At 44.4% G+C, this 26,680-nt stretch overlaps 1 protein-coding gene across 4 annotated transcripts in view; it reads right to left on the minus strand.

Annotated features, from left to right (window-relative positions):
- Positions 1–26,680, minus strand: part of pcbp4 (poly(rC) binding protein 4) — an 87,744-nt gene that overhangs the window by 20,543 nt on the left and 40,521 nt on the right. For 3 of the 4 annotated variants that reach the window (XM_084034395.1, XM_084034392.1, XM_084034393.1), the window contains exons 2-6: positions 20,056–20,331; positions 19,678–19,701; positions 18,449–18,481; positions 1,655–1,687; positions 1,263–1,379 (exon numbers count right to left, since the gene is read on the minus strand). In XM_084034395.1, coding sequence (XP_083890521.1) covers positions 1,263–1,379; positions 1,655–1,687; positions 18,449–18,481; positions 19,678–19,701; positions 20,056–20,184 — 336 coding nt within the window. In that variant the 5' untranslated portion in view covers positions 20,185–20,331. The remainder of the gene's footprint in view (positions 1–1,262; positions 1,380–1,654; positions 1,688–18,448; positions 18,482–19,677; positions 19,702–20,055; positions 20,332–26,680) is intronic. The other variant, XM_084034394.1, reaches the window with a different exon arrangement.

The following is a 26,680-nucleotide window of genomic DNA, read 5'->3' on the forward strand; positions in this document are numbered from 1 at the left end:
GTTTTAATCCAGTGTTGACTATTTCAATGTGTAGCATTATGATCCTTAATGTTTTCGTGAAATCCAATCCTATTTTTTGTATGACACATGGTCGGCAGTAGACATTCAACGTATTTACATCCTGAAAATATCGAATCTTTCATTTTTAGAGGCATAGTCCGCCATTTGTTATTTAATCTGATTGATATCAGCATCACTGTTCAATGTATTCTCATAGAAAGGTTTGGCGCCTGGTCAAATCCCTAAAGTCCAGAACCTGTTTAGGCGACAAAACTATTTTGTTAGGTTGAGGAAAACATTGTGGTCTGGGTTAAAATAACTACAGAAGAGACAATACTGAAGTATGACAATTATGTGACAAATAAATCAACGTTGACTTCTGGTTTGACTTCAAGGTGAAGGTCTGATGGTTTTAGATGCACCTGCCCAACCCGACCTCCTGCCCACAGACTTTGCTATGACCACTCCTGGCTGGCCATTATATGGATAAGATATGAATGGATTACATGGTTACATTGGAATTGTAGTGGATTTTTCTCCACAGTTATGTGTTAAGTGTCAACAGTATGTTTATTGTTAAGTCTCTTGCAGCTGTATCACAATTGCTAAAGCTAACCCAACATGTCTGCGTTAGGATTTTGAAGACGTTACTTCTCACATCCAACAGGCTCATTGAACTCTAACTGACTGGTGGGGAGTTCAGGTGTTTAACTTCTTGTAGGGTCCTTAATACTGAGAGCCCCCCCACCAGCCCCTAAGTGAAACCTGGATAAATAATAGTTGTATCATCAGCAGTTGATCCATGGATTGGATCGTAAAACTAGACATTCCCATTAACAGTGGATGAGTTGGGGTTGGATGAAATACATTGTTTCGGACTAATGGTACGTGGTGACTAAATCGCACTCACAATGAAGCAAATGGAAATGGGTTAGGGTTAGGTTTGCTCCAGGTTGCTGCCTAAAAGTCTGTTAAGTCAGTTTTCCCCACCACTAGGTGGCGCTGTAACACTTTGCTCCTGGTGATGTATGGACTCTGAAAATCATGATCCTGTTCGAGTCCGGATCCTGTTCTAGTCCTGCTTGATGTGTAAAGTGTCCTGAGATAACCTTTGTTGTGAGATGACACTATAAATAACATTTAATTTAATTGACAGATGGAGTCACATGTGTGTGTGTGTGTGTGTGTGTGTCTGTGCGTGTGTGTGTGTGTGTGTGTGTGAGTGCATGTGTCTGTGTGTGTGTGTGTGTGTGTGTGTGTACCTCCTCCAGTTTGAGTGTGATCATGGTGAATGCTCTGAACACACAGTCCGTCTGACCCGTGATGGTGATGATCCTCTCTGGACAAGAACCCTCTGAGATGTTGATCCTTGCGCTGCTCTGAGGGTCCGTCCATGGATGGAGGAACAAGGGAGGGATGGAGGAGTCATGGGGGAAGGGGGGTGAGTGGATAATGCAAGGGAGGGGAAATGAAGGGAGGCATGTGTGGGAGTAGAGTGGAGGTGAGTTACGAGGGAAGATGGAGGTTATGAAGAGGGGGAGGGGAGGAACACAGGAGAGAAAAAACACATTAGCGGGAAGGAGGGGGATATGTGCGCCAGGAAAGAGAAGAGGAGTAGAAATGTTTACCACACTGCCCCCTAAAGGAGATTCACCTGTGATGCAGGAGGAGAGGGATTACAAGGAGGCTGCAAAAGGGGAAGAGAGAGGGAGGCAGGACAGTGAGAACAACAGCAATGTAGTAAACCAAGGTGGTTAGGTAGGAAGGAGAGGATAGGAGTAAATGAAAAGGTGGCGAGAATATTGGGGGAGATTAGGGAGAGAAAGATTAAGATGATTTGGAGGAGGAGGAGGAGGAGGATGGTAATCAAGCCCAGGAAATGAAGGGAGAGGAAGAGGTTTATTAAAAGAAAGAGGCGTAAGGGAAGTCGGAGGAAGAGCAGTACAGAAAAGTGAAAAAAGGGATCAGAGAGAGACAAGGAAGTGAAAATATTTGAGGAGAAGGTGGAGATATAGAGGAAGAGACGTAAGAACCATTCAAGGTTAGATGAAGTAGTGTAAACAGAGAAAAGAAGGACAATAAGAATAAGGAGAAGAAAAGGAGAAGAAGAATCTATATCTGTTTTACCAATATGTTCTGTCTATTTACTACCTGGTCTATTTATTTGTTCTATCCATCTCAATCCATTTGTTCTAGTCTGTTGCTGAAACCTAACTATGTAGTTCTGTTGTCTCAACCTAACTGTATTTTTGTAGTCGAAACGTAACCCCGTGTTTTAAACTGTTTAACCTGTTAAGTCCTATAATTGTAACAGTCCTGTCTTTTTTTTTTTTTTTAGAGTAAATGTGTCATAAAATGTCCTTTTTTGCAAATTACTTTGCTCCTTTTTTCAAGAAGTGTAGCTTTAAGCTAAATGCTTAAAACAGTGTGTAAAAACAAAAAAGTAAAAAATGTATTTTCATTTTCATCAGGTTTCTCTTTATGAACCGTTGTAAATGTACACGACGGACATTTTTGAGATTACAGAAGTAATCTTTTTTTACATCTTATCAAACAGTTTTGTTTACATAGAGCTTTCAGTGTCCAAGTTAAGTGTCAGTGTCCTCTCTTGCATTGGTGGGGACATGAAAGTGGACTTGAGTGGGGGGCTTAGGTGGGTCATTGGCTTCTGCTGCTGCTCCTTGTGCACAATAAAGCTTCTAGCGCAGACTCTGCTGTCAGGAGCCGTAGGGATTAGAGCGATCGTGTGAATGGTTGAGGAGTTATGGTATTTAGAATTCTCTATGTCCATTTCTGTCGCCGGCAACAGGATCGTACTTAAATGGTTAAAACTGTTAAAAACTGTGAGTTGAATGCTGGATGAGGTTTTGAGGTGGATGAATTACCACCAGTTCTGGTGATGGGGGTCCCGACCGATACCAAGCTAGTTCCGGTGTCTAGATAGATAGATATTTATGTGTCCTTTATGGCTGTCAAAATTGCTCAAAAATGACGTTTGAATATTCCCTTTAAAAAAAAACGTGTCTTGACGGGGGTCCACCCAACTCCAGTTCCTGTCTGCGCTGGGCCGCAGCAGTCTCCGGTTCCTGTCTGCGCTGGGCCGCAGCAGTCTCCGGTTCCTGTCTGTGTAACAGTTGGATATTTACTCAAATATAATTTCACCAAAATATTCAGTTATTGTTTTATTTTTCGCAATGTTAAGATTTTTCTCCTCTGCCTGTCTGTTTTGGGGAGCTCTGTGTGTGTGTACGTAGGGGAGGGGCTATGACGGGGAGTTTTGAGGTGCTGCGCCTGCGCGTTCTGGTCAGAGTCTTACTGGAACATGTCTGCAGGTAGGATGTGTGGAAGCTTCTCTCCCACTAAAAGTACTAAAATGTTGTTTTATGAGACCGTTGTTTAACGGGACCAGTGCGGTTCATGCCGGGATGTTGTTGGGAGTGTTTTCGGCCGTTAACTGCATTGTGTGTGTGTAAAAAGTAACTCCGAAGCAGTTTGTGAATATCGCTAGTTAGCGTTAGCTTGTGCTAATGTTCGCATTACACGTTTCATTAGCCGAGAGCCGATTCACGGTGTTTTTGTTTTGAGTGTGACTCTTTTTCTTTCTCCTCGGCAGAAGTGTCGACAACCTCCTCATGTACGCCGCTCAAGTCTCTCCTGTTTATGTTTATTTTGTGACAGGTATGGAGATGGTTAATTACGTTTATGATATGTCCACTGGTTAATATGTGGGGATGCTATTTGCATGTGAAATGAATGAATGAGAGTCCTCTGAGAATAATTTAAGTTATTTCAGTTAATTTATTTCTATTTAAGTCAATTTAATATAACGTTTTGGGAATGATATTTTACATTCTTTACATATTATTTTCTGGTTTCTTTGATAAAAACCACTCTTATTTGATGGGTAAAAGAGAGTCTGACTGGAACATGTCTGCAGAAGTGTCGACAACCTCCTCATGTATGCCGCTCAAGTCTCTCCTGTTTATGTTTATTTTGTGACAGACTGAATAAAACGAGTATCAGAGCGCACCAGCCCGTTTCCCTGGTTTCTTATCGCACAACACATCGCAGAGTACCGGCAGAGAGGGTTCTACATGGGTTACATTGGTGCCGTGACCCGGATCATCAAGCATCGATGCCATTCCGATCGCCGAGGGAAGCTCTTCATGCACACCTTCATTTAAAGTTTGGTCATTTCATTTGAGTGGGACATTTTCTGATTGTTGTTGACACATTTAACAGTAATATAGCAACATAACTGAGATTCATATTGTTGTGTAGTTTTGATATGTGATTTACACTGGGTTTTTTTTTTCTTTTTCTACTGCTACTTGGGGTTGTTAACATGCATTCAGCAACTAATATGGGAGACAATGGAGTTCCAATAGGGGAAACTTTTTCTACCACAAGTTTTGGGAGAGGGTGGTTTCTCAATGAGGGAGTTCAGACACCCAGAGTGGGCGGCTTGGGGACCCCTAGGATTAGCTCCACTCGAATCCAGGTTCCCCCTTGTGAGCTTCAGTCCCCACAGACAACACCCCGTGCTGATTTGAGTACTCTAATTTCAGAGCTGGCCGATCAGATTGGTCAGTCCATTGCTGCCCAATTGCGAAGTGATAAAAATACTACTGAGCCTGTGTTAACAGAGAGCCCTAGGTCAGAGCAGGGACATTCTGGGCTGAACCTGTCTGGTGTAAGACTAGTCATGCAGTCTGACGTTAAAGAGCCACCAGTTTTCAGGGGTGACAGCAGTGATAAATGTTCTGTTCGCGAGTGGGTTGATTTGATGAACATGTATTTTGTTAAGAGAAACACTCCAACAAAGCAACAGTCACAGGAAATATTGTCTAAATTAATGGGCAAAGCTAAAGACGTAGTGAGGGTTACACTTCGCAACAACCTTTCACTTGACCACATTCAGACCCCAGGACTGATATTTGACATCCTGAAAAGGCATTACAGTGAGTTGACATACTCCTCCATGCCAATGGCTGACTTCTACAACACTAGGCCACTGCAATACGAAGGGGTTATGGAATATTGGATCAGGCTGAACAATGCTATTGACATCGCTGATGAATGCTTACGGCGACAGGGACGCAGTGTTGAGGATCCAGGCCGAGAAGTCACAATGATGTTCATTAAATATTGTCCTGATCCTGTCCTGTTTAATAGGCTCAGCTTCAAGGCAGCCGAGGAGTGGACAACCAGCGAAGTCCAAGAACGCATCGATAGCTTCCTACGAGAGCTCAGGACACGCTCTCATGCTGGAAATCGAACCCCGCATAAACATGCTGTCAGCCATGCCCAGACCACCATGTTGCAGGGAACTGAGGTATCACATGCATCACCACTGCTCTCCACCCCCCAGTTCACCTCACCAGCCTCACCTACAGAAACTTACCTGACGACACCAACTTCAGCTCCCACCTTTCAGCTCTCACCCACAGCTGACCAATTCGTCCCATCTTCAGCCACAGCAGTGACTCCTCGTGCCTCCCAGGCAGCAGCATCGGCCTGCTCAATACCAGCGCTGGCCTCTCAGTACACACAGTCAGCTGCATGCCCGCCAGTGTCCCAAGTGGCTCACCGCCGTCCTGCCCCACCAGTCACTGCAGCCATAGACGGGAATGGCATGCAGGCTCTGATAGGTCTCCTGGATCGAATGATGGCTCGTCAGGAAGTGCAGGTGGCAACATCTTCGCCAGTCTCACCACAACAGTTTGCTCCAGTCCCTTTCCAGAGAAGGAGCTGCAGGGTTTGTGGGGACACTAGCCACACCACACTTATGCACTGCAGAAAAGAGAAGCTGTGCCATTCATGCTACTCACCTGACCATTTTAAAAGAGACTGTAACAGACAAAACCAGAGGCAGGGGGGCCCCAATAGCTCCAGCCAGAGTCAGCCTCAGGGAAACTAAGACACCCACATTTGGAGAGGGGCAGTGTGGGAGGAGGACAAGAAACCCTCAAGGAAAGTGAAACAGATCTTGAGCTTCTCTATGTTAACACCTGTTCGGCGGTTCCTGAAGGTTACCAAGTCGTGGTTCAAGGATCAGCAGAGGTGCCAGCCTTCAGTGAGTTATTCTACACACAAGTCGGAGTGAATGACAAGGTTGGATTGAAGGCCATGATTGATTCAGGATCCATGGCGTGCACCCTAAATGAAGATGCTAAAGGGTTGCTTAGAGAAGCCGGTGCTCTTGTGGGAGAACCACAGTCAGCAGAAAAGATTGTGTTGGTTGGCTGTGGAGGCAAGCAGACACACCCAAAATGTGTGTATGATTTAACAATGACTGTTTATGGAGTGAAATGCATCGTCCCTGTTTTAGTGGTGCCCGGCCAACGAGATGAGCTCATCATTGGCTCGAATGTCCTCAAACATCTGATGCATGTCTTGAAAAGTGAAGTTGACGACTGGAAGCTCACGTCCATTGGATGCAAGCATTCGCTTACTGACTATGAACACTTCTTAGATATGATGTCATGTACCACCAGATGGAGGGGTAATGAGGTCCCAGACAAGATCGGCTCTGTGAAATTGCCCCATGCTGTCACATTACTTCCCCAGCAAGAACATCTGGTGTGGGGCAAACTCTCTAGCAAAGTCCCTGTGTCCCCTGGCAGCACAATCATTGTGGAGCCTTGCACTTCCAAGTCCAGGCCAAGAGATGTTCTGGTCGGGCGGGTTATCACACCGATGTGGGGAGATCGGTGGGTGCCACTGAAAATCACTAACCTGTCTTCAAGGCCAACCCTCCTGAAGCGTAACTCTCTGGTTGCAGAAGTGTCACCGTGTATTGCAGTGGAGGATTTCAAAAGAGCAGGTCACCAAGTCCACTCCCACTACAGCCAACCTCAAGGCCAGACTCTCGGAGCTGGGGCTAGATGACCTCGACATTGACTCATGTCACACAAGCATCCAGTCAAAAGCAAAGCTTGTTGAGCTTGTTGAGCAGTACGAAGACATCTTCTCCAGGCACTCGCTTGACTGTGGTGAAGCTAAGGGGTTCATTCACCGAATCCATCTGACTGATGACCGGCCAATTTCGCATGCCATATAGGAGAGTGCCCCCGGCCCATTATCAACAGTTGCGGCAGGTACTGACAGACATGGAGGAGAAGGGCATCATCCGTAAATCCATCAGCGAATATGCGTCTCCTCTTGTCATGGTCTGGAAGAAGGATGGAGGGCTACGGATCTGCACGGATTTCAGGTGGCTTAATGCACGAACACTGAAGGATGCTCACCCCCTTCCTCACCAAGCAGACTGCCTTGCGGCCCTTGGAGGCAATGCCTTCTTTAGCACCATGGACCTGACCTCCGGGTTTTACAACATCCCCATGTGCGAAGAGGACAGAAAGTACACAGCCTTTACAACACCTGCTGGCTTGTACGAATACAACAGGATGCCCCAAGGACTCTGCAACAGTCCAGCTTCGTTTATGCGAATGATGTTGAACATCTTTGGTGAGCTTAACTTCACAAGTCTGCTTTGCTACCTAGACGACCTGCTCGTGTTCGCCCCCACTGAAGACGTTGCGGTGTGGCTGTGGACCCTGCAAAAGTGAGCGTGATTTCAGACATGCCAAAAGAGGCTCTGATGGAAGAGGATGGGAACACTCCCTCAGTGAGGCGGGTTAAATCCTTCCTGGGCATGGTCTTATTTGATCAAAGTTTCATCCCAAGGTGCTCAGCCATTGCTAAACCCCTATTCGCTCTGACGGCGGGCCAGAAGAGGAGAGGGCGGTTTGGCAAGGCTGGTGGGGGCGCTGGCCTGTTCAGGAAGCTGACAGCTGATGATTGGAGCCCTGCTTGTGAAGAGGCTTTTTATAAGCTGAAAAAGGAACTCGTCAATTGTGCAGTGTTGGCTCACCCTGATTTTTCAAGACCTTTCATTCTGTCTGTGGATGCATCTCTAGATGGACTTGGCGCTGTTTTGTCTCAGGTGCCTGTTGGAGAAAAAAAGGCACGCCCCATAGCTTTTGCTAGCAAGACCCTTAGCAAATCACAACAGAGATATCCCGCCCATCGCCTCGAGTTCATGGCCATGAAGTGGAGCATCACAGAGAAATTCAGTCATTGGTTGAAAGGACATGACTTCACAGTGTGGACAGACAACAACCCGCTCACCCACATCTTGACCAAGCCCAAGCTTGATGCATATGAACAGAGGTGGGTGGCCAAGTTATCGTCTTACAACTTTGATCTGAGATACATCCCCGGTCCGAGAAATATTGTAGCCGATGCTCTCAGTCGTGACCCTTTCGCCTCTTCCATTAGTGGACGTCTCATCCAAGAGCCTTATGACAGTTTGGTGCATGAAGCAGATGGTGCAGAGGCTGACAAGGTGCAAGATGTTTTCAGAGCTGGCATCCAACACCTTCAAGTAATCCAGCAACATGAACCCACCTTGGTAACACCGGGTTCCTGCAGCTCATCTGAAATCAAGGCTGCTTTGCTGTGTCATAATGACTGGGAGAGTCACGTAGAGACAAGAGCCTCAAGTCTTGTTCATCATGTCCAACAGCTGCAACCTGCTGGTCAAGACACCTTGCCTTCACTTACCTTACAGGAGCTCGAGGACCATCAGCTTCAAGATCTGACCATCTCCAGTGTTTTGCCCTTTGTAGTGCGGAAAAGACGTCCGTCCCGTCGAGAGAGGCATGGTATGGGAGCAAAATCGCTGGCTCTGCTGAAACATTGGGACAAGCTCAAGGTTCAAAGTGGCATTATGTACAGGGAGACAAGAGACCCTGTGAGCAAAGTAAAGAGGCTGCAGTTGGTGTTGCCAGCAGGCTTGTGTAGGAGAGCATTGGAGGGAGTTCACGACTTGGCGGGTCACCAAGGGCAGGCCAGAACTCTTCACTTAGCGAGGCAACGGTTCTTCTGGCCGAATATGGAGAGGGATGTAAAGAATTATGTGCGGTGTTGCGAGAGGTGTGTGCTTGCCAAGACTCCTGAGCCCTCAGCCAGAGCCCCATTGGAGAGTATAAAAACCACCAGCCCCATGGAGCTCGTCTGCATCGACTTTTGGACGGCTGAGGACAAGAACAAAAACTCTGTGGACGTGTTAGTGGTGACTGATCACTTCACGAAGATGGCACACGCTTTTCCCTGTCGTAACCAGACTGCCAAGCAGATTGCTAAACAGCTGTGGGACCGGGTTTTCTGTGTCTACGGGTTCCCTGAACGTATTCACTCGGACCAGGGCCCCAGCTTTGAAAGTGAACTGGTGTCCGAGCTGCTGCAACTGTCTGGTGTCGCCAAGTCACATACCACTGCTTATCACCCGATGGGCAATGGTGGCACGGAGCGGTTTAACAGAACCCTCGGCAACATGTTGCGAGCCCTCCCTCTTGGTGCCAAGAACAACTGGCCACAGCAGATCTACACGCTAACCTTTGCCTACAATGCAACTGTGCACGAGACTACTGGTTATGCGCCTTTCCACTTAATGTTTGGACGTGTCCCGAGGCTCCCAGTTGACATTGTGTTCAAATCTGTGCTACATGATCCCTTGGTGACAGATTTCAGCAGCTACTCCAAGACTCTTCTGTCATATCTCGCTGAGGCTGCCAAAATCGCTCAGCAGCACGCAACCAAAGAGCAAGAACATCAAGCTCATCAGTATAACAGGAGAGTGAAAGGAGTTGCTCTCCATATCGGAGATCGCGTGCTACTCACCAATAAGGGAGAGCGTGGCAAGAAAAAGCTGGCAGATAAATGGGAACCTGTTGTGTACACAGTGGTTGAGACAAACCCTAAGACCCATACAAGATCGGTAATGTTTCAGGCCACTGCAAAGTTGTGCACAGAAATCTACTGTTGGATGTGACTTTTCTCCCTGTTCAAGACACACTGGAGAGCCGGTCTCTGGACACCTCCTCTGGTACTGATGGCTTCAGTGGCGATGGTGAGGCAGATGAGCTCAATAGCTTGGAGAGAGAGTCCTCTCAAGCTCGAACGTCCTTGTGGGTTGAGTCTGAACTGGATCAAGGGGATGATGGTGATTCTGTGGCAGATGAGCTCGCATCACTAGTCTCGGACAGCGCTGATGCTCTATGGGATGGTGTTGACAAGGCGGACCTACCCGACCCTCAGGTCAGCACAGCCTCAGACTTACCTGATCCACGGGTCAGCACAGCCTCAGACTTGCCTGATCCACAGGCCAGCACAGCCTCGGACTCACCTGATCCACAGGCCAGCACAGCCTCAGACTTACCTGATCCACGGGTCAGCACAGCCCCAATCCCAGTAGTTTCCCCTGCTGACTCTGAAGAGGCTCAATCTGCACTGACTGCTGACCCTGACATACATCAGTCTTTGAGTCATGATCATCGACACACTGATACACAGTCCGACCTGACCAGATATAACACTGACCAAGTTGCAGTCCCGGGTAGGGTGGTTACTAGAGCTGGGAGGGTAGTGAGGTCGGTTAATAGACTCATTGAGAACATGGTCCAGAGACCTCTAACATGGCGTAGGTTATCGCCACAGAAGGCGTTGTCTGTAGCATGAAAAGGAGTTAAAGGGTGCTTGACTTTGTATATTGGATGTGTAATTTGATTAAGACACTGTAATACATATGAGCTGCTAAGGAACCGTGTGTAAAGAGGTGTAGACTGCACCTTTAAATTCCTGAGGGGTTGGAGGCCTGATCAACCTTCTAACTGCTTTTGATCTGTGTTAACGGATAGTTTTTTAACTGACCTGAGAGATGTAATCTTTTGGTTTACTGGTCCAGAGAGCGAAGAAAATGTTTTAGTGTTCTTGTACATCCTTCATTTTAAAGCGCCTTTGTAGCCCTGTGTGATTTTGGTGAAATTCGGAAGGGGAGAATGTAACAGTTGGATATTTACTTTAATATAATTTCACCAAAATATTCAGTTATTGATTTATTTTTCGCAATGTTAAGATTTTTCTCCTCTGCCTGTCTGTTTTGGGGAGCTCTGTGTGTGTGTACGTAGGGGAGGGGCTATGACGGGGAGTTTTGAGGTGCTGCGCCTGCGCGTTCTGGTCAGAGTCTTACTGGAACATGTCTGCAGGTAGGATGTGTGGAAGCTTCTCTCCCACTAAAAGTACTAAAATGTTGTTTTATGAGACCGTTGTTTAACGGGACCAGTGCGGTTCATGCCGGGATGTTGTTGGGAGTGTTTTCGGCCGTTAACTGCATTGTGTGTGTGTAAAAAGTAACTCCGAAGCAGTTTGTGAATATCGCTAGTTAGCGTTAGCTTGTGCTAATGTTCGCATTAGACGTTTCATTAGCCGAGAGCCGATTCACGGTGTTTTTGTTTTGAGTGTGACTCTTTTTCTTTCTCCTCGGCAGAAGTGTCGACAACCTCCTCATGTATGCCGCTCAAGTCTCTCCTGTTTATGTTTATTTTGTGACAGGTATGGAGATGGTTAATTACGTTTATGATATGTCCACTGGTTAATATGTGGGGATGCTATTTGCATGTGAAATGAATGAATGAGAGTCCTCTGAGAATAATTTAAGTTATTTCAGTTAATTTATTTCTATTTAAGTCAATTTAATATAACGTTTTGGGAATGATATTTTACATTCTTTACATATTATTTTCTGGTTTCTTTGATAAAAACCACTCTTATTTGATGGGTAAAAGAGAGTCTGACTGGAACATGTCTGCAGAAGTGTCGACAACCTCCTCATGTATGCCGCTCAAGTCTCTCCTGTTTATGTTTATTTTGTGACAGACTGAATAAAACGAGTATCAGAGCCCACCAGCCCGTTTCCCTGGTTTCTTATCGCACAACACATCGCACATGGGTTACATCTGCGCTGGGCCGCAGCAGTCTCTGGTTCCTGCCTCCCTGGATCCCCGGAACGGCCTCCTGCCCCGCCTCCAGAGCAGCTCCACTCACCTTACTTTTCCTTGAATCCTTCCTCCAGACCCTGACTGCCCAACTGACCTGCTCTCAGTTTGGTGTGATTGCATTTAGATACATGTGTGAGTTTTTATTGGTGAGCCTGTTGTCCCTCGTATCATCCTCCATTGACTGAAAATGGAATATGTTTCCATCCAAGCACCTTCTGTACAGCATTTGGTAATAAGTCTTTCCCACTCTCAATTAGTATCTGAATAAAATACATTTTCTGCTGTTTCCTCAATTTGTCTCATCTATCATCCATCTCTTCTTCTCATTTCATCCTTCCCTCTAACTACAAGTATGCCCTTCCTTTCCTCACATTAACGTCAGTATTCGTTTTTATCCCCTCATCATCCATTCCTCCACCACTACCATTCCCTCCTTCATTCATCTCTCCCTCTGTCTTGCATCCTTTTATCTAATCAATCTCATTAACAAAAAAATAACAATACTTCCCCCGTCAACTACTACTTCTACTACTATTACTGACCCTCCATCTTAACCCCTATAGTATCAATTACCCTCTCCAACCCTCCCTTGCTTTCAGCTTTCTCCTCCTCCTATCCTTTCCTTTCTCCTTCTCTTCCTCCCTCTTCCTTTGCTTTATGAAAACAAAAGCCACTTTGAGCAGCAGATCACTGTCTTGCTGTTGCAGAATCTTATCTCCATTACTCTTTATTTGGAGCGGAGGAAGAATGAACAGCATATCATGCAACTGGATTACTCTCTCAAGCTGCATGCATGTGTTTGTGTGTGTGTGTGTGTGCGCGTGAGCGTGTGTGCGCGCATGTGGAGCTATTATGAAGAGCTACAGCCTGACATCGCTTTTATTGACTCGATGAAAAATAATTCTTGCATTCCACGTCCTCTCCTTGTGTGTGTCTCTTTAAAACCCGGCATTGTGTGAAAATGTAGCCTTGAAACTCTGGATTTAGTCAGTTCATTAGGGAAAGTGTGTGTGTGTGTGTGTGTGTGTGTGTGTGTGTGTGTGTACACATGTGATCAGTTTGCATACACAATGACTGAGGGAGTGAGGTAGTAGGATGGGGAATAAAGAAGTGTAATAACTGTAACTTATGAGTCCAGTCTAACTGTATATCCAGTTTTGTGCTTTGTCCTTGAGAAGAAAATATCCTTTTAAATATTCATCCATTTAAATATTCATCCATCCTCTTCCTGCTCTGTGAGTTTCTTTGTCAGACATAAATGCCCATTTTCTTTTCCTCTACCTCCAGATTACTCACTTCCTTGCTCCATGTCTCTTTGGATTTTTTTTCAATAACACAATTATTTATTTATTTAGTTGTTGCACTTTGAGTTCTTACAAAGTCGTTTTATGTCTAATCCTGAACCTAGTGCACCATCATAGTCTTTGGTAGGTTGAACTTGTACATCCTCTGCTGTGCCTGTCTGGTGATGCAGCTGACGTTCTGCTCCCACTTGAGGTCCTGGCTGATGACTGTACCCAGGAAGCAGAAGGACTCCACAGTGTTGACTAGGGAGTCACACAGGGTGATGGGGGAGGGTGGGGCTGCGTTCCTCCTGAAGTCCACAACCATCTCCACTGTCTTTAGAGCAATGAGCTCTAAGTTGTTTTGGCTGCACCAAGTCACCAGGTGGTCAATCTCCAACCTGTAGGCAGTCTGATCTCTGCCAGAAATGGTCCCAATGACGGTGGTGTCATCCGCAAACGTCAGGAGCTTGACAAACTGGTGACTGGAGGTGCAGCTGGGAGAAGAGCAGGGGGGAAGAGCAGGGGAGAAAGAACGCAGCCTTGAGGTCAGGCAGTTGGAGACGTGCTTCCCCAGCTTCACATGCTGCTTCCTGTCCATAATAATAATAATAATAATAATAATAATAATACATTTAATTTAGAGGCGCCTTTCATGTCACCCAAAGTCACCTTACAAAGTATAAAATCTTAAAAAATGTAAAAACAAACATCATGCTAAAAACAAGACAGTGTGATAAAAACAAGTGAAGTGCATACTGTCCAGTTATAGAGTGTAAGCCAGTTTGAACTGGTGAGTTTTGAGTTGTGACTTGAAGGTTGTGACGGTGTCTGACTGTCTTATGTGTGGGGGGGAGGGAATTCCAGAGCCTGGGTGCTGAGCAGCTGAAGGATCGGGCACCCATGGTACTGAGGCGCGATGTGGGGATGGTTAATAGTCCAGCAGAGGTGGAGCAGAGGGAGCGGGAGGGAGTGTATTCGTGAAGGAGGTCGCAGAGGTAAGTGGGGGCTAGGTTGTTGAGAGCTTTGTAGGTGTGGAGGAGGTTTTTGTAGAGGATGCGGTTTTGTATTGTTATTGTAGCCAGTGAAGTTGAATGAGAACAGGGGTAATGTGGTCAGCTGATTTGGTGTGGGTGATGATCCGGGCGGCTGAGTTCTGAATGATTTGCAGTCTGTTGATGAGTTTGGTGGGGAGTCCAGTGAGGAGGGCATTGCAGTAATCGATGCGTGATGTGACAAATTAGTGAACCAGGATTTTGGTGCTGGATTGGGTCAGTGATGGGCGGAGTCTGGAGATGTTGCACAGGTGATGTGTTGAATATGGGGTGCAAATGAGAGGGTGTTGTCCAGAATGACGCCGAGGCTCTTGACTTGGGAATAGAAGGGTACAGGGAATCCGTCGACTATGATGGGTGGAGCTGGGGTGTGCTGTGATTTGGTGAGGGTGGATTTGGAGCCGATGAGCAGGGCCTCGGTTTTATTGCCGTTCAGTTTTAAGAAGTTCCTGCTCATCCAGCTCCGGATGTCGTCAAGGCAGGTGATGAGGGAGGTGGGAGGAATGGCAGCGGTGGGTTTGGAGGAGATGTAGACCTGTGTGTCATCAGCATAGCAGTGAAAGTGGACCCCATGGTGACGGAGGATTGTGCCCAGGGGGAGGGGGTAAATGGTGAAGAGAAGTGGACCCAAGACTGACCCCTGGGGGACACCCAGTGAAACACCCAGACACCGAGACTTGTGGTTCCTTAATTGCACAAATTGTTGACGGTCGGTGAGGTATGATGTGAACCAGGAGAGTGCAGCACCAGTGATCCCAATGCGAGCCAGGCGGTCCAGGAGCATAGGGTGGGAGATGGTGTAAAATGCTGCGCTGAGGTCAAGGAGAATGAGTATGGTGAGTAGTCCAGAGTCAGCTGCACGGAGGAGGTCGTTGGTGATTTTGACTAGGGCTGTTTCAGTGCTGTGTTTTGGACGGAAGCCGGATTGGAAGGGTTCATGGAGATTGTTTGTGTCGAGGTGGGACTGTAATTGTGCAGTGACCACCCTTTCAAGTGTTTTGGAGATGAAGGGGAGGTTGGAGATGGGCTGATAGTGGTTAAGGTCAGCTGGGTCAGCACCGGGTTTTTTCAGGATGGGTGTGATGGCAGCCAGTTTGAGAGCGGGGGGTACAGTACCAGTAGTGAGGGAGGAGTTAATTAATTAATTGGTGATCATGGGGGAAATGGACGGCAGACATGCTTTGACAAGGGAGGTGGGAAGAGGATCAAGCTGACAGGTGGTAGTTTTGGCTTTATGGATGAGTTCCACGATGGTGTGTTCTGATACTGGGGTCAGAGAGGGGGCTGATGTGAGGTTGGCCGGTGGTGATCATCCAGGGTGGATCGGGGGTGCAAGATGAGGCCAGTTGTTGGTGAATGGTGTTGATTTTAGAGCTGAAGAAGTCCAAGAAGGCAGTGCACTGGTCAGTGGAAATGCCTGGAGGGAGGGTTTGAGGAGGCTGAAGTAAGTGGCTGACTGTAGAGAATAGGACTCTATTGTTACCTGTACCAGTGTTGATAATGTTGGAGTAGTATGAGGATTTGGCAGTGGTGAGGGCGTTCTTGTAGTGATGGAGGTGGTCTGAGTACATTTGGCTGTGTACAGTGAGTCCAGTCTTTTTGTAAAGTCGCTCCATATGTAAACCCCTTCTATCTTACATGTTCTTATGTTTTTGTCATGCATATTATTTTTCTGCTTACAATCCTAAAGCACATTGAGTCCACGCCTTTCGTATGAAATGTGTAAATACACTTGACTCAAATTTGATTTTTCTTAAACAAACAAAAGCACCCTAAAAATGTACTATTACATATGGAATATTAAAATATTGTCTTTGTCTTTGTATGAAAGCACATTCATCAGTTTTCATCAGTTTTCTTCTGGTTCTGAAGGCTGACTGATCCACAGAAACTCGACTAAATTCACGTTTCATTTCATTTGTTGATAAAATAAAGGAATTCCCTGGACACATGAATAGAAAAAAATGATCCGTTCCCTCCCTCCAGTGTCCTGATTCATATGCAGTCATCGTCAAACTATTTCTCTGAGGACACACATTTCTAAAACTATTTCTTCCTTCTGAATGTATTTGCGGGAAATTATTTCTCTTTTTTTCTTTCCCCGGGAAGTGACGGACTAAACTGAGCACATTTAGGCTCATTAAAACACGGTGGAGTATTATGTTCTTTTTGAAACTTACCGGAAGCTGTTCTGTGACCTAATTTTACTCAGAGGCTTTTATTTTGCTGGGTTGATGTGATTTCTGCAATATAACAATACGGGTTTGGTGACATCATCCTTCTTCCACCAGTGTGATATGAAGTCACCATTTTACAATAAAGGCATACTCCCTTTCTTTAACTGCATGTCTGTGTAGCCTCGTCGACAAGCTCTGCTCAAACCTTTAGACAAGCCTCAGGATTCCCATCATGTGTTGCATGTATTAACAAGCCACTGATGTCGCTGTGGTCTGTATTCAGAGACATGAACGCACAACATTTGAAGTTATAGATCCACATGTTTAAATATGCATATGGCTGCAGCAAGCAACCCGGTTGCAAATGTAGTGTTTTTTGAAAGAGGAATTATGGAAGCCCACAAGAGAATGTAGGTTCATTGTTTTTTATTGTTTATTGCCTTTCTTCAAATAAAAACTGTTGATTGAAAGGTTCTTTTAAACATACAGACTTTCTATTAACAGTCGTGGTGTCCCAGTACTGGACTACTACTGTTGATACTATTGCTTCTGTTAATACCACCACTACTGTTAATGCTACTACTACTATACTACCAACACCAAGGAACCCAAGGGCCTGGGCTGCACCAGATTTCTGCCTAAAAGCCTATTAAGGCAGTTTTTTCTCGCCACTGTCGCTGTAACGCTTGCCCCTGGGTGATGTTGGGACTTTGTATTGACTCTGGACATTTTGAGTGTATTCTAGTCCTTCTCAATGTGTTAAGTGTCCTGAGAGGACTTCTGTTGTGATTTGACACTATAAATAAAATTGAATTGAATTGAATTGAATAGTACCGGAGGCCTTTCACTGAACTCAGGTCATGAGGTATCTGTTACACCGGCAGTGGTGCGTTTAGCCATAATTACACACAGCAAATAGACCTGCATTTATACAGCACTTTTCTAACTTTATAGCTAATCAAGGCGCTTCACACTACATTCAGTCACTTTTACCCGTTCAGTCACACATTCTTACACTGATGGCAGAGGACCGCCTGCACATCAGGATCTAACTCATTCATACAATTGGGGGATCAATATCTTGCCCAAGGACACTTCGGCATGCAGATTGGAGGAGATTTGAACCACCAACCTTCTGATTGGAGGACAACTGGCTCTGAGCCACAGCCGTCCTGTGACCAGCATCAGGCTCTTAAGACAACACAGCAGTTCCCTGTGACCCGGTGTCTCTGTCCTAAACACCTGGTCGGCCAAGTAACAGGTGTGTGTCAAAATGTCACCTCAGGTTCCACATTGTTCATGTGAAAACAACTCAATCCTCAAATTCTTCAGTTTGGTCAGGGCTTCCAGCGTCACTTCCTCACGTGTCAATGACATCATGTGAAAATACGCTGGAGAGGAGATGCAAAAGCCTGAAAATATTTTTAATTTAGATGCTGGAATGAACCCTGCGCTCATTCCAACTGAAAGTAACCTCTTTCATCTGCTGTACTTGATTATAATGCAGAAGCATTGCTTTTGTGTTATTGGATTTCTTTTATAAAGCTGATGGTTTTCACCTTCCAACAACCGGTTCATTAAAATGTCACAAACAACGTCTGATGGAAAGTGTTTCTGGTGCCACAGACACATTCAGCTTTCTTACTTCCTGCATTGAGAGTAATCTATATCTACCTCTGTCTCACTCTCTCTCTATTTGCATCTGTGTTTCCTTGAAAAGTGCAGAGGACAGATATTGCATAGAGGAGCGCCATGTTCACAGTCCTGATACCATTGTACATGTAAATGTCAACATGTATACCATCGCAGCAGGACACCAGAAATACAAAACAAACCTTCTACAAATAGATGGACGTGAGGAGAAACTACACACCCTATTACTATCTATTAGCATAATGTTTACTATTATCAATGGCGCAAATGCTTCCTGTTTCTAGATGGATTTGCACAGCATTGCACTGGTTTCTGATGATGCTATAATTAGCAGAATGTGAGCTGCCTCTGAAGGGTTGTCATGGATTAACAGCAGATAGCAGAAGGCAACAGAAATGAAAGAATATGCAGGGTGGGGGTGGGTGGCAGGGTCTTACCTCTTCTCGTATCCTCTTCACAGTCTCCCCTTTCTGTGGAAAGACAAGAGACACAAAGCTGAGCTCCAAACTCTTCTGAAAATAGTTGAATTAAAGTCTCTAAAACAGACCACGAAGCTAACAATAGCAGTTGTTGAACAAGTTGGACGTAGTCATGGTGATGTCACCGCAGGGGTTTTGAAACATTGAGTGCGTCACCATTTTGGATTTGGGCCTCAAGGGTCTTTCGGAGTAGCATTTATTCATAACAAACCAACTGGACACAGAGTGAGGTGCTACCTGTGAAGTATGGAGGCAGACACAGCTGACGGGCTTGTGTCCATGCTACCTATCAGACTGGTGTTTGTTGCAGCTGGGCGGCTTGTTAATACATTTTATTTGTATTTGTTCGCTGCAGAGAGCTTAACGTCATATAGTAAAGTAGAATGGAGGAAGTTTTAAAGTATCGAACCAAATAGCCGACACTGGTGTCAGTATGAAATAATGTGAGTGTCATACACAAGTTTATAGAACAAGAAAAAATGGTTCCTTTAATACATAAACCCTGTCACATGACCCAGATAGGACAGCTTTAGTTCAGCCTTGTTTAAAACTAGAAGAAACCCTGCAGACGCTGACCCGACCACAACTGTAACACACTGATGTCATTTTCATGCCATCTTAATGTCACAGTCTGCGAACTAATAGACCACACACTGTAGCTGATGAGGAGGGCGGGTGGGGGTCTAAATATATGCTGAGGGGAATCAGCCTCAATCATGGGTTGGTGAACGTGCCGAGAGGGAATGGTCATTATCACACTTGGCAAGAGTCCTCCAGGGGTTTATTTCACACATCCACAGTGAAATTGACTCGCAGCTCCTTTTCAGTAAAACGAGATTACAATGACATGGCAATGACTGGAAAGTTATACACTATGACTTTTTATTTCCTTGTGGCAGGATTACATTGAACATTATCTGGTGCGGTGTTGATTCTAGAAAAGCACAGACTGGAGATGGGGAGGATTTTTCTCATGTTTGCTCATGCTGCTCAGAAATGACACTGAATGACTATAACATGATAATGTGCACGTGCTTTAATTTGTTCCATTGTCAAAGACATCATATTCTACAGAGAAATTCCTGGAGATAGATTTGAATTGCCTGGCATTCAAACTTTTGTCTTTTGAGTGCAGTGAAGCAACATATGTTGAGATTGAAAGAGAGTATAAGAAGGGAAAAACTCACCTTGCCGATGATGCTTCCTACTTCCTGTGGAGAAAGAGATCATGTAAATCCTCAAAGGACAGATAGAAACACACATACAATCATCAGAAACATTGTAGTCTTTTTTCTCATCATGAATTACATCCTAAAAATCGACCTATTGGACTGCAGATGCAACGATTTCAACCCCGGGACTGTTTGACAAGCTGACATGATGTTGGTGTATTCCTGGTGATGAGGGAACATGTGACGGCTCACTGATGTGTTTTTATTGAGATAGATGAGGTACTACTTAGATGCTTAGATGTGTTCAGTGTTGGTTTGGTCTGTACAAATAAAGATACAGAATACTGCCAGCCTTATGTCATTCCCATGTCATTTTCCCGCCTCCGTCCTCACCTTTCCATGCATGAGAAGGCGCAGCGTGAGCGTGACTCCCATGGCTCCGTCTCCAAACTCCTGCTCACAGCTCATGGTGGTGGTGGTGTGGGTGGAGGTGTGGGTGGACTCTGCTGCTGGGAGACGCATGAAGGTCCGAGGTCCCGAGGCGTATGGAGTGACCCAGAACACCACGCAGAACCCTTTGAAGAACCCGGCGAGTAACCCTTAGAGAGAGCTGTGAGAGGGTGAAGGGAGGCTGGGTTCGTGGTATCGGGGCAGTTCTTTCTTTTGAATCTGTGGAAAAGAGGAAGATGAGGACATAACTGTGATGATTTAACTAATCCACATCATCCTTACAACCATTTTCAATGATGAACACTTCAGTATTTTCTATTTGCTGAACTTCAACAGAGGCATCATCACATGCAACCAAAACAAAGGGCCAAAAAAATTACTTAAAAAAGTGTTGATTAACATAACAGATTGATCCAGCAGATACCGGATAAAAATAGGACACAACACAGCAGGACAGACTGACTAGCAGCTGGTGTGAAAATGCAGCAGCACGAATGAAAATATGCTGGATGCATGAAAATATAAATATATAAATATATGTATTTAATCCGGGAACAGTATGCAAAGTCAAACTTTTCAAATTAACAACTTAACACTACATACGAGAGAAAATGTGACCTGCAGTATATTTTTCAGCATCATGTTCATCATTACATTCCAAGGGGAACAAATTGTGATACTCATTTTTTGTATTGATCATTTTCTGAGTATCATTTTTTTTGACAACCCTGTGTAGATGCAGTGTACACGTAGTTAGCAGCTTTAGCTTAGCAACACTTTGAAAAAAATACCATCATTGTAACAGGCTCACAATGAAAATGCTAACGTACTGATTTTAAGCAGTTCAAATGTTTACTTTTGAAAACACATTGGTACACCAAATTAGGTGGACTCAGTTAGATAAGGGGACGATGCCATGGTGTCTCTGGTTTACCTGGTCAGTGAAGGTTAGCCGAATCTCGTTCTGATCAAGAAGCTGCTTTAAACTGCTACAGGAGATGTAGTCAAGGTCCCCACAAACACAGTAACAAACATTTGTCTGTCTGCTGCAGCCACAAGGCCTACGAGGTATTTCATCGATTCATACGAGGAGCGAGCCGACTGCGCTGCAATAAGAAATGAACATCATTTCTTACGTGTCAGAAGCTCGTCAACATGTCAGCGTGGTCATTTAAAAATTAATTGGGAACTATGTTTAAAAAGCTCAGGGGGCAGGAATTAAATAAGCTCTTGGCCATGGAAACACACTCATGCGTGATGATACTCCGGCATTTCCTTTTACCCCAAACCCTGCAAAACCAGAACACACACACACACACACACACACACACACCACCTGGTAAAGGAAACAGGAAACTGATGAAGAACCAGTGATAGAAAGGAGAGGAAGAATGACATCGTTTTGAGAATGTGTTTGTGTGTGTCTGCAGCGACGTGCATGCGATTGTGTATCTGAGGACGTTGAAACTGTGTCACTGTGCAGGACTCTAACATGTGTGTGTTCTCATTGGACCACTTGGGTATTTGTGTGCATTGGAGTATGTGTACTCGGTTGAGTGATAAATGCATTTACTCTTTTTCTGGAAAGTGTGTCTGTGTGTGTGTGTGTGGTGGTGGGGGGGGGGGGGGGGGGGGGGGGTGTTCGGGGGGCATATGAATTATTGAAACTCTTTGAGATCTTTCACGGTCATACATGATCGAACACACACACAAAGCTGTTTTCAGGATTTTTGACGACATTAGATTTAACTAAATTAATTTCCTGAAGACTTAAACCCAACCAGAACGGTTATGACTGTCATTAACCCAGACCTAAACTTACCTTACCCTAACCTTGTCCTTACAAGTCTTCACCATAAAATGTGATAATGTACATCAGGACATGTGCCGATCCCTACAATAAAGATGAATCCCCACAATGTAATCAGCATCAGATTTCTGTCCACACACAAATAAGGTCCCATGGTGGACACTGGAAGGGGTGGGGCTTAGCTTCTGTGTTTTATGTACTCAGAGTAACTGAATCTGACCACCAATTGCTAGTTTGTCCCAAATGTAAAGAAACCTGTCCAGGGGTTCCTGAGATATCGTGTTGATGGTTTTGATATATGACTGGACAACCTGAAGACATGATGTTGCAGACCTCACAGACACATGTTACTACTGACACATTAAAATATATATATATTTTTTTTAAACTCATCCATGCATTTTTTACCTCAAGGCTGGATTATGGTAATTCCCTATTATCAGGCTGTTCTAATAAATCCCTTAAAGCTCTCAAGCTGGTCCAGAATGCTGCAGCTCGTCTTCTGACTAAAACCAGAAGAAGGGATCACATTTCTCCTGTATTAGCTTCTCTGGCTCAAAGTAAAATCCAGAATAGAATTTAAAATCCTTCTCCTCATTTACAAGGCTCTAAATGGTCAGGCACCATCATATCTTAAAGAGCTCATTAAACCCTACTGTCCTCCTAGAGCACTACGCTCTCAGAATAAAGGCTGTAGTTCCTAAAGCCTCCAAAATTAGAACAGGGGCCAGAGCTTTCAGCCATCAAGCTCCTGGAACTGTCTTCTGGTTACGGTACAAACAATACAATCAACTGTATAAGTGAATTTTGCATTATATATAAATATTAAACACAATATAAATTGCACAATATATGTGTTTTGTCCGATTTATGTACAGTGTAATATACACGCAACCTACAGTACAGACTATAGTGCAGTACTACTGTATATGACTTCATATTCAATACATTTCATTTGTATTCTTTAGTTTTTCCTTGTGATTTTCTGCCGTGAGCCAGTTTTCCTACAGTCGTGACATTTTAGGCATACATGATGACTGCATGCACTGTAAATGATATGCAACTACACATTAATGCGTGTGCAGTTTCTGAGGCTAAAGCAGAGAGGTCTGTAAGAAAGTCGTGCGTGTCATTTTATGTGTTTGTTCTTGTTGTATGATTCACATAGTTGTGGGTGTTTTAAACAAAAACGGACAAAGACAAAGGTCATTGTGATGGGAATTTTTAATTTAGTAGTTTATTATTTGGGGCGGTTGTGGCTCAGAGGTAAAGCGAGTCGTCCGCCAATCAGAAGATTGGTGGTTCGAATCCCGGCTCCTCCATTCTGCATGCCGAAGTGTCCTTGGGCAAGATACTGAACCCCCAAATTGCCCACGATGCTGCGCCATCTGTGTGTTCATGTGTATGAATGAGTTAGATCCTGATGTGCAGGCGGCTCCTCTGCCATCAGTGTATGAATGTGTGTGAACGGGTAAAAGTGACTTAATGTAGTGTAAAGCGCCTTGAGTAGCTAGTTAGCTAGAAAAGCACTCTATAAATGCAGGTCCATTTACCATTATAGGTTAATTAGTAAGTTGAGTAGCTTTGACTTATAATATTCCTGTGTCATGAGGTTACCTGAACTTTGCACTTACTGTATGTCACAGGTTATATGAGTGTTGGAATGGACCATGTGCCAGCGGTACACCTGGCAAAGCAACATGGACCCTTAGACACCAATGAGTGGTTCGTCAATTATGGACCCCACAGCCTGGACTAGGTCTACACAAACAACGGAACAATGCTTCCCTGATAACACATCACCAACAACTGTATACAAAGTTTTTCTCAAGACTGGAGAAAGGTCAGACTCTTGAGGAGTCTGCCCCTATCTGGCCAGATAGTTTAGACTTTGTCTGTTTACAGTCTGTCTGTAGCAACTACTAGCCTAGGGCAGACAGAGTGGGAGGAGGAGAAGCTGGAGGAGGTAGAGGATAAGCTGGAGGAGATGGAGGAGAAGAGGCTGGAGGAGGTAGAGGAGGAGAAGCTGGAGGAGGTAGAGGATAAGCTGGAGGAGATGGAGGAGAAGAGGCTGGAGGAGGTAGAGGAGGAGAAGCTGGAGGAGGGAAAGTAGGAGAGGCAGGAGGAGATGGAGGAGAAGAGGCTGGAGGAGTAGGGTTGTCACGATACCAGAATTTCAGTAGTCGATACCAATACCTGTGAATTTCCACGATTCTCGATACTAATTTGATACCACAATTAAAAAAAAACAACAACAGGACCCATGTACTTTTAAATTCACTAATTTATTGAAAACTGCTTCAAACTGTCAAGTATTTAACACCACTGTGCTTTAAGATCATTTTGCACAGAATTTAAATTGCAGTACCAGCTGCCAACAGACCTATAGCCATCCAGTATAAAAACAAACAATACTGTGCTTGTAAGGCTTTTTGCATGTCGGCTTGTTTGAATCAAGAATTGCTCCGGATTCATCCGCCTCGAATGCAAAATATTTCCACACGCGACTCTTCGCACCTGTCTTGTCGACGAGCCGACGTGTTGTGCTTTCGCTCCCACCTGCTCAAGCCATTTTTTTCAAAGACGGCAAGTTTTCTTCTTCAGCGCCGCTTACTGCTCTGTGCTGCTCACACGCGTATACTGCCCCCGTCAGTTCCGCCAAGAATCGACACGGCTCGCCGAGTGAAAAGTTGTATATTCGGTTCTGACGTTACCAGAAAAAAGCAAGTATCGAATTATTTTTTTCGTGTCGGCATCGAATTGGTACCGAAGTATCGGTTCTTGTGACAACCCTATGGAGGAGATGGAGGAGAAGAGGCTGGAGGAGATAGAGGAGAAGAGGCTGGAGGAGGGAAAGGAGGAGAAGCTGGAGGCTCACAGGTGAGGTTGTCATGAGATTAAGCATTGTGACAAATGTCAGGGTGATGATAATCTGTATCAGAGCTTTCAAAGTTCAAACACCATGCATCTATATATTTTGTCAGATGAAACAAGCAAACTGTACAGTTTTATATTGAGGCCGGTGTACTAAAAAGTCTGTGTAAATGTGTAAAAGTATTATTTTGTTGGTAGGAAATAGTAGCGACTAAGCACCAAGCTCATGAACTGGGTCAGGAACTCACAGTAGGGAGGGAATATTTTTCATCATTATTGTAATTACTGACATGATGCCAGTTTGACCTGTGCTATGTAAATGAGGTCTGTTTACCATATATTCCAAAAATAAGTTGACTAACAAGGTGAAACACAGACGTAGCAATATAAAACTAGAAGCACTAGTAGAAAACACAGTGAACTGAAAGAGTTAGAGTTTTATTTAAAATACTTGTGTCCCCCCCCACCTCTGAAAGCCTCCTTACTGGTGTGTGTGTGTGTGTGTGTGTGTGTGTAGACTCAGGCCGTGATGTAAAGGGGGATGCATTTTTATAATCTTGTTTAGGATAAATGATTTCATGTAATTTTTTTTTTTTTACAAACACTGTACTGTTGTGCTTGATTTTATGTGGACCCCAGGAAGAATAGTCTGCATCATTATGTAGACTAATGGGGATCCAAAGAATACAATAAACAATAAACATCATGGCTCAAAGAACAGAATTACTGATGCCAGATGATGACATTTGAGTGTCAATGTGTCTCATGTCTAACTGACATGAGACACATTAACTGACAGCTGAAGACGCAACGTTCTCTCATTTCATGACAAAATATTTATTTGGACGTCATATATAAATCATAATAATAATAATAATAATAACTTTATTTGTATAGCACCTTTAAAAACAGCAGTTAAAGGAAAACACCACCGCATTTCCATACTGAACTATGTTCTGCTCTGATCTTAGACGAGGTGATACATACCTCCCTCTCCTCTGTGCGTGCACTCAATGGCTCTTGAGCGCACTCCGCGCAGCGCTAATTTGCTAGTATGTAGCTTGTCCCAGTATATTCCTTAGGATCCAACGGGGGGTGAAGTTAGAAGCGACCAAGCACTTCCACATTGTCCCTATTTAAATACGGTTACGTGAGTAGTTACACGACCCAAGTTTGGTTACACAAAATGAAACATGCCAATTTTTCTAAGCGGATAACAAGGATAACTATATAGTATGGCGGAATAACAACTGGAAGCACTTTCAATGAGTCTATCCAAATTTCCTTAAAAACATGAGTGTCAGACTTTTTCCAAATTCTTTCATTTTTTCTACAATCTCTGTTGGTGTGTAAAATCGTTGTGCCAGGGCTGTGGATTAGAATTCTTCTTTTTCATTTTAAAAGGGGCAACTAAATCCAGAGAGATTGACATGTTAGGTTAAAATTGGAGACCAGCTCCTTATTGTTAAAATTATGGTTAAGAGCACTAAAAGAAGCATAGGTAAAAAGTTCAGAGAACTTAAAAGCAGACAGAGAGGTAAAAACTCAGGAAACAGCTGTTTCCTGAACTATATGTAAAACAGATAAAACCACATTAAATATAATTGCTTTATGATCGGACACACATATCCTCAGATCTTAGGTTCTTGGGACCACAGTATAAAACCAAGTCTAGTGTATGACCTTTACAGTGGGTGGGTACATTCACAGCTTGAGTGAGATTAAAAGAATCTAAAACGTCTAAAAAATCTGTGATAAAACTTTGGGTGGGACAACAGACATGGATGTTAAAATCACCTAAGATAAGATCCCTGTCATATTTGCACATAAAATTAGATAAAAACTCTGAAACTCTTGAATAAAAACACTGTTTGGTTTCGGGGG

Source organism: Eutrigla gurnardus (genome assembly GCF_963514095.1).
Source record: "Eutrigla gurnardus genome assembly, chromosome: 2".
In the NCBI taxonomy this organism is placed as follows: Eukaryota; Metazoa; Chordata; class Actinopteri; order Perciformes; family Triglidae; genus Eutrigla; species Eutrigla gurnardus.